This window comes from Pseudophryne corroboree, chromosome 6 (assembly GCF_028390025.1).
Source record: "Pseudophryne corroboree isolate aPseCor3 chromosome 6, aPseCor3.hap2, whole genome shotgun sequence".
NCBI classification, from domain to species: Eukaryota; Metazoa; Chordata; class Amphibia; order Anura; family Myobatrachidae; genus Pseudophryne; species Pseudophryne corroboree.
Genome location: NC_086449.1, coordinates 21,318,690 through 21,326,009, shown reverse-complemented (window position 1 = coordinate 21,326,009; position 7,320 = coordinate 21,318,690). Strand labels below are relative to the sequence as shown.

General features: G+C 42.1%; 1 protein-coding gene across 1 annotated transcript; it reads right to left on the bottom strand.

The window, feature by feature from the left end:
* Positions 1-221: 221 nt before the first annotated feature.
* LOC134934133 (olfactory receptor 11L1-like) lies at positions 222-1,160 on the bottom strand. The gene has a single exon (XM_063929634.1). The coding sequence runs from the start codon at positions 1,158-1,160 to the stop codon at positions 222-224; it is 939 nt and encodes a 312-aa protein (XP_063785704.1).
* Positions 1,161-7,320: the final 6,160 nt, after the last annotated feature.

The following is a 7,320-nucleotide window of genomic DNA, read 5'->3' as shown; positions in this document are numbered from 1 at the left end:
GACGTTTTCGACCTTTTTGGTGCAATTTTCTCCCATGCCAACACGACAAAAAAAAAAGTGAAACGGCATGGGCGAAAATGGATTGAAAAATGGGCGAAAAAGCCCGCAATTGAATACTCTGTTTCGAATTAGTGCCATTTTTCAACCAGTCGAAAAAACGGCACTTAATTGAATACCCCCCATAATATATTATTTGTTTCAACACAATTCACAATACCAAATTATCTCTTTAATTTGTTAATACCAAATAAATTCCCCATGACAACCCTCATCTCCTGGTTTCTGAGACAATATATGATTGGATTAAACAGTGGTGTAACTAAAATGTACATCAACACCATCACTTTGTTGTTAGACAATGAGTGCTTTTTAGCCGGCACCAGGTAGATAGCACAAATGGTGCCATAGTACAAAGACACAACAGATAGGTGGGAACTGCAGGTGGAGAAGGCCTTGTTCCTTCCCGTGGTGGTAGAGATCCCAAGGATGGTTTTGAACACACAAATGTAGCTGCTGAGGATTAATATGAAGGGTATAACTGCTATGGGAAATGTGAGAACCAGAATTTCAATCTGTAAACTGTCTTTGAGGGAGCAGGAAAGTTCTACAAAAGGAAGAAGGTCACAGAAGAAGTGATCTATGACTTTTGGTCCACAAAATTGGAGATGTAAAAGGAAAATAAGAGTAATAATTGGGATTAGAAAGGCAATCATCCAGGAAAGTGTAGCCAGACAATGTTGACATTTGTTGTCCATGATTGTGGTGTAACGTAGAGGGTTACATATGGCCAAATATCGGTCATAGGACATTACTGCGAGGAGGTAGCACTCTGTGCTTCCTAGGGCAACATAGAGATACGTCTGAGCAATGCAGCACATGATAGAGATGGTGGCTCCTTCCAGCCATATGATGCGCAACATGTTAGGAACAATGAGGGTCAGGAATGCAATTTCTGTCAATGACAAGTGCTTGAGAAAGAAATACATTGGGGAATGGAGCTTCGGACTTGTAGAAACCAAGGTGATAATCATGAGATTAATCATGATTGTGACCATGTAAATGGCCAGAATCAGGAGAAAGAAGGCCGCCTTGAAACCACTGAGCCTCGGAAATCCCAAGAGTAAGAATCCGGTTACTGATGACTGGTTTCCTTCACTCATCATTAATCTCTGCAAATTGCGTTAAAAAATGTATTAGAAGGGAGTGGAAAGTTGGAAACCAATGTTAATACATTCACACAGTAAATGCTGTAAGCCTGAAATCATTTAATTTGCCGGGACGGTTGTTTTTAGTCTATTTTAGTACTCGGGACCCTAAAAAAGCTGCATATCTCAATGATGAAGACCCACCTGTCCATATTGATCCGCTTTCTGAGAAATAATTCTGGATAATAAGATTATTTGATCTTAATTAAAGAAGTAGCAGAATTGTTGCTCCTGCCTGGAACCAACTGAGTTTTTCAAATGACCACTTATTAGATACTAAACAGGTGCATAGAAAATAACTGTATAGTGGCTCTGCTAACTGACTGACTGGTGGCGTAACATAGGCCCCAATTTATCAAGCCTTGGAGAGTGATAAATAGCATGGTGAAAAAGTACCAACCAATCAGCTCCTAACTTCCATGTTACAGGTTGTATTGGAAAAATGTCATTTATCACTGTGCTATCTATCACTCTCCAAGGCTTGATAAATTTGGGCCATAGAACTTTCTGTGAGGAAATTGGTGAAGAGCCATCATGGCTGAAACAAAGATTCCTGTGAAATGAAGTAAATGTGTGATTTCCATGTGATATCAGTAGTTGAATGTTTAATGTCGAATTCTGCATCTACAATTTTAATTGCTACATTTTTTTTGGAAGGCCATTAACCATTTTAATCTTGTGAAAAACCCTGACACACCTTGACACTAGTACCTTGGGGTTCCAAGCAACCTGACTTCAGAAACACTGCATTAGATTATTGGCCCTCATTCCAAGTTGTTCGCTCGCTAGCTACTTTTAGCAGCATTACACACGCTAGGCCGCCGCCTACTGGGAGTGTATCTTAGCTTAGCAGAATTGCAAACGAAAGATTAGCAGAATTGCGAATAGAAAATTCTTAGCAGTTTCTGAGTAGCTCGAGACTTACTCCTACACTGCGATCAGTTCAGTCAGTTTTGTTCCTGGTTTGACGTCACAAACACACCCAGCGTTCGCCCAGACACTCCCCCGTTTCTTCAGACACTCCCGCGTTTTTCCCAGAAACGGCAGCGTTTTTCCGCACACTCCCAGAAAACGTCCAGTTTCCGCCCAGAAACACCCACTTCCTGTCAATCACAATCCGATCACCAGAACGATGAAAAATCTTCGTTAGGCCATTAGTAAAATACCAAACTTTTGTGCTAATTTACTTGGCGCAGGCGCACTGCGAACATTGCGCATGCGCAGTTTGCGACTAATCGCTCCGTTGCAAAAAAATCTAACGAGCGAACAACTCGGAATGACCCCCATTGTTTGAACATAACCAAAGATAGTTCAGAATTTCTCTAATATTTTCATACATACAGTAGCTGGCTGTAATGACACCGCTCATCTCACCACACCTCAATCTAAATTAAAACTACAACTGTGCTTTTAGACAATGACTGTCTGTTGGTAATTACTCTACATGGTAGATAGCAAATATGAACCATTATGAAGAGATAGGATTGAAATATATGGACCTATAGGTAGAGAATGCTTAAATCCAGTGATAGGACAACATACAACAAATAAATATTATATATTACTCTTCACTTCAAGATTTACCCCTACAGGATACCTTACCAGGTGCATTCCAACTGCAACCCAACAACAATTTGCAACCACACTTAAGCTGGGCATATGCCTTAAAACTTTCTGTCCAACCAACTAACCAATTCACCGGTTGGATCAAAAATCTGGTAATTTCATGGGTGCAAGTGACAATTGACCAGTTGGTCAATCAAGCTCATTTAACCAATTTGACGACTGTTATATCCGTTTTGCTGCAATTGAGAGTGAATGGTTGATTGTCACTTGCTCCCCATCCATTAATAGACTTTCATTCCAACCAGTGAATTGGTTGATTGGTTCGACAGAAAATCTTAAGCCCATACACACTGGACGAGAAAGTAAAAAATATCGCTCAGAAGGGCCGATCTAAGCGAAATCTTTTACAAACTCATCGAGTGTGTACACTCAATGTCATTAACGATGCACACTCCCGAGCATCGTGAATGACCCCCTCCCTCGTCTGAACATGTATAGATGAGGGAGGTCCTCTTTAACGACAGCCATGCTGCAAAAGTAGCATGGGTATCGTTCCCCCCACCGCCCCCCCCGACAACACTCCCTTCCCCGCTGGCATTGGCAAGTGTGTATGCAGTTGCCGATGCTGGCAACCCACCGGGTTCCCGCCTAACCAATATCAGCGTCGGCAGGGACTTGTTTACTGTGTATGGGGCTTTAAGGTGTATGGCCAGCTTTAAAAAAAAATAAATAAATCAACAATAATCAAGTTTTAGATAAAAGACCTGACGGCAAATATAGTTTGAAGTATAGCAGACCAGGTAAGTGCAGATCAGTGTACTAAATTAAGATAAAATTTCTTCTGGCCTTTCCATATCATCTGCAACTGCAATGAAAATTTCAGCTATACGTCCTCTCTCTGCTGATGCCATGTAACTACTGTATTTATTACTTTCTCAGAAGATACTGCTGTATTGAACAATTATAAAGCACAATTCAAAATGGACTTGAGCCTTTAGTGTTTTGTGAGGCCACCTGGTTGCAGTTGGTGGAACCATATTTTTGGTCAAAATTATGCGAAGCACCTCAAATCGACCCTATGTTATATTGCAGAGTTTATTATAACTATTCTGATTAGCAGTGTTTAGTATTTAGAGTGTGCACCTGCATTTTCCTTTTTTATGTGTTAAACTACAAGCCTCACATGGTGGCACCTCTCAGTATGTTTAGAGTTAGGGTGTGCAGTCCTAGACCCCAACCCCCTATATACAATTCAAAATATATCAACTTACATATATATGATTAATGACTACACCATATCATAAATGCTCTTAAGTCTGTGTTGAAAATTATTTCTACAGCTAATTGATACCTATACACATATGTTAATATACTGTAGAAGTCAGTAAATGGTTAGTGATTTGAACCAGGCCCATCCAATCTACAATATATTTCTTCGGCAACATACTGTATAAAAAGAGATGAAGAATTAATTGCAACATCAAATATACACTACTCAGTTATTGTAATGTGTTTTTTACTAATGAAAAAAAAATCCTGAGATACAGAACATTATTTAAATTGCTTTCTTGTAGGAATGGTGTATTCTTGTAATAATCTCCTGGGATATTGGAAGTCCTTCTGACAAAGAACAGCCAGTGCATCCTGTGGTCTTCTACGAAGGGGTCCACAGAGGCTACTAGATGATTTCACAGACGTACTGTAAGTAAATAGGATCTGTACCTACAAGAGTAATCTGTATGTATGGAGCTCGGAGCTTTTATATATCCTTTAAAAATGTGATTGGACCCCTGTGGACTGGTTACTGTCTTCATAATTAAAACTAATAATCTGGAGACTGGGACTCATTTCACTGCAGGGACGTGAGGTGAGCCACCTGCCATAGACTGTTTACTCCAGAGTTTTGGCTATAAAAATGATTAGAATAATACAAAGATATTGCAAGCATATTCTTTGTATTTTTCATATACTTTATACAGTCAAAACTCTGGTACAAATGTTAGAACGACAAAAAAGGCTCTGCCTCACCTGCCTCACCTCACCGCACAACACTGTATTACTGATATGAAACAAAGATAATTTGCACAATGCAAAATGTGCTTTCAAAAGTATCTCTTTCTCTTGAGATATACATATATAATATATACAGTATATATATATTAGGGATGAGCAGGTTCGGTTCTCTGAGAACCGAACCCTACCGAACTTAACGTCCCGAGTCCGGATCCGAGCCCGGCTCGGGTTTTCCTGCCAGACTCGGAAACCAGAACGAGGCAAAATGTCATCATCCTGCTGTCCGATTCTCGCGGGTTTTGGATTCTGTATAAGGAGCCGTGCGTCGCAGCCATTTTCACTCCAGTCCCGGAGAGTGTAAAGAGAGGACGTGTCTCTCTCCTCAGTTTCAGTATGTGCGGGAAAGTGGTGTGGCAACGCTCTGTCTTATGTCTGTACTTCCAGTGCTGTGTTGTGCTGCATCAGTCCAGTGGTGGTGTCTTGTGCTGCATCAGTCCAGTCACAGTGGTGGTGGCCTCTGCTGCCATATGTCCAGTGCTGCTGTATAAGTCCAGTCCAGTGGTGCTGTGTTGTCCTGTATCAGTCCAGTGGTGGTGTCTTGTGCTGCATCAGTTCAGTCATAGTGGTGGTTTCCTCTGCTGCCATATGTTCAATGCTGCTGTACAAGTCCAGTACATTGCAGTGGTGCTGTGTTGTCCTGCATCAGTCCAGTGGTGGTGTCCCTGTGCTGCATCAGTCCAGTGGTGGTGTCCCTGTGCTGCATCAGCCTAGTCACAGTGGTGGTGTCCTCTGCTGCCATATGTCCAGTGCTGCTGTATAAGTCCAGGACATTGCAGTGATGCTGTGTTGTCCTGAATCAGTCCAGTGCTGGTGTTCCTGTGCTGCCATAAGTCCAGTGGTACTGCCGTATAAGTCCAGTAATGCTGCCGTATAAGTCCAGTGGTACTGCCGTATAAGTCCAGTGGTACTGCCGTATCTGTATAAGTCCAGTGACACTGCCGTATAAGTCCAGTGATTCTGCCATATAAGTACAGTGATACTGCTGCATAAGTCCAGTGGTACTGCCTTATAAGTCCAGTCCAGTGGTACTGCTGTATAAGTCCATTGGTACTGCAGTGTAAGTCAAGTCCAGTGGTACTGACAAATAAGTCCAGTGGTACTGCTGTATAAGTCCGTTGGTACTGCAGTGTAAGTCAAGTCCAGTGGTACTGACAAATAAGTCCAGTGGTACTGCCGTATAAGTCCAGTCCAGTGGTACTGCCGTATAAGTCCATTGGTAATGGTGTATAAGTCCAGTGATACTGCTAAATAAGTCCAGTGATGCTGTCCTGTGCTATATATTATGTACTCCAAATAAAGGGGTTATTAGTATTTAATCCAAATAATTTTTACAGAGTTTGCCCTGTGTGGTGTAGGGGTATGCTCGCCTTTGCTGCATATTGTGTTATATAACTTCAGAAAAATAATGGAGAACAAAAATTTGTAGGATAAAATAGGGAAAGACCAAGAACCACTTCTTCCTAGTGCTGAAGCTGCTGCCACTAGTCATGACATAGACGATGAAATCCCATCAATGTCGTCTGCTAAGGCCGATGCCCAATGTCATAGTAGAGAGCATGTAAAATCCAAAAAGCTAAAGTTCAGTAAAATGACCCCAAAAATAAATTTAAATGGTCTGAGGAGAAACGTAAACTTGCCAATATGCCATTTACAACACGGAGTGGCAAGGAACGGCTGAGGCCCTGGCCTATGTTCATCACTAGTGATTCAGTTTCACATGACGATGGAAGCACTCATCCTCCTGCTAGAAAAATGAAAAGAGTTAAGCTGGAAAAATCACAGAAAAGAACTGTGTGTTCTAAGATGGTATCACAAATCCCCAAGGAGAGTCCACTGTGTCGGTGGTTGTGATGCCTGACCTTCCCAACACTGAACTGAAAGAGGTGGATCCTTCCTCCATTTGCACACCCACTGCAAGTGCTGGAAGGAGCACCCACAGTCCAGTTCCTGATATACAAATTGAACATGTCACTATTGAAGTACACCAGGATTAGGATATGGGTGTTCCTAGTGCTGGGGAGGAAGTTGACGAGGAGGATTCTGATGGTGATGTGGTTTGTTTAAATCAGGCTCCGGGGGAGACAGTTGTTGTCCGTGGAATGAATAAGCCCATTGTCATGCCTGGGCAAAATACATCTTTGGTGTGGAATTATATCTCCACAAATCCGGACAACAGGTGTCAAGCCGTGTGTTGCCTCTGTCAATCTGTAATAAGTAGGGGTAAGGACGTTAACCACCTAGGAACTTCCTCCCTTATATGTCACCTGCAGCGCATTCATCTGAAGTCATTTTCAAGTTTAGAACTTTGGGTAAGAGCGTGAGCAGTCCACTGACACCTAAATCCCTTCTTCCTCTTGTACCAAAGCTCCTGCAAGCCACACCACCAACTCCCTCAACGTCAATTTCCTCCTCAGTCAGGAACGTTAGTAGTCCTGCAGGCCATGTCACTGGCATGACTGACGAGGCCTCTCCTAAC

What these genes read in the sequence shown, in the direction of transcription:
- LOC134934133 (XM_063929634.1), bottom strand. Translation starts at nt 1,160, where the DNA reads ATGAGTGAAGGAAACCAGTCATCAGTAACCGGATTCTTACTCTTGGGA.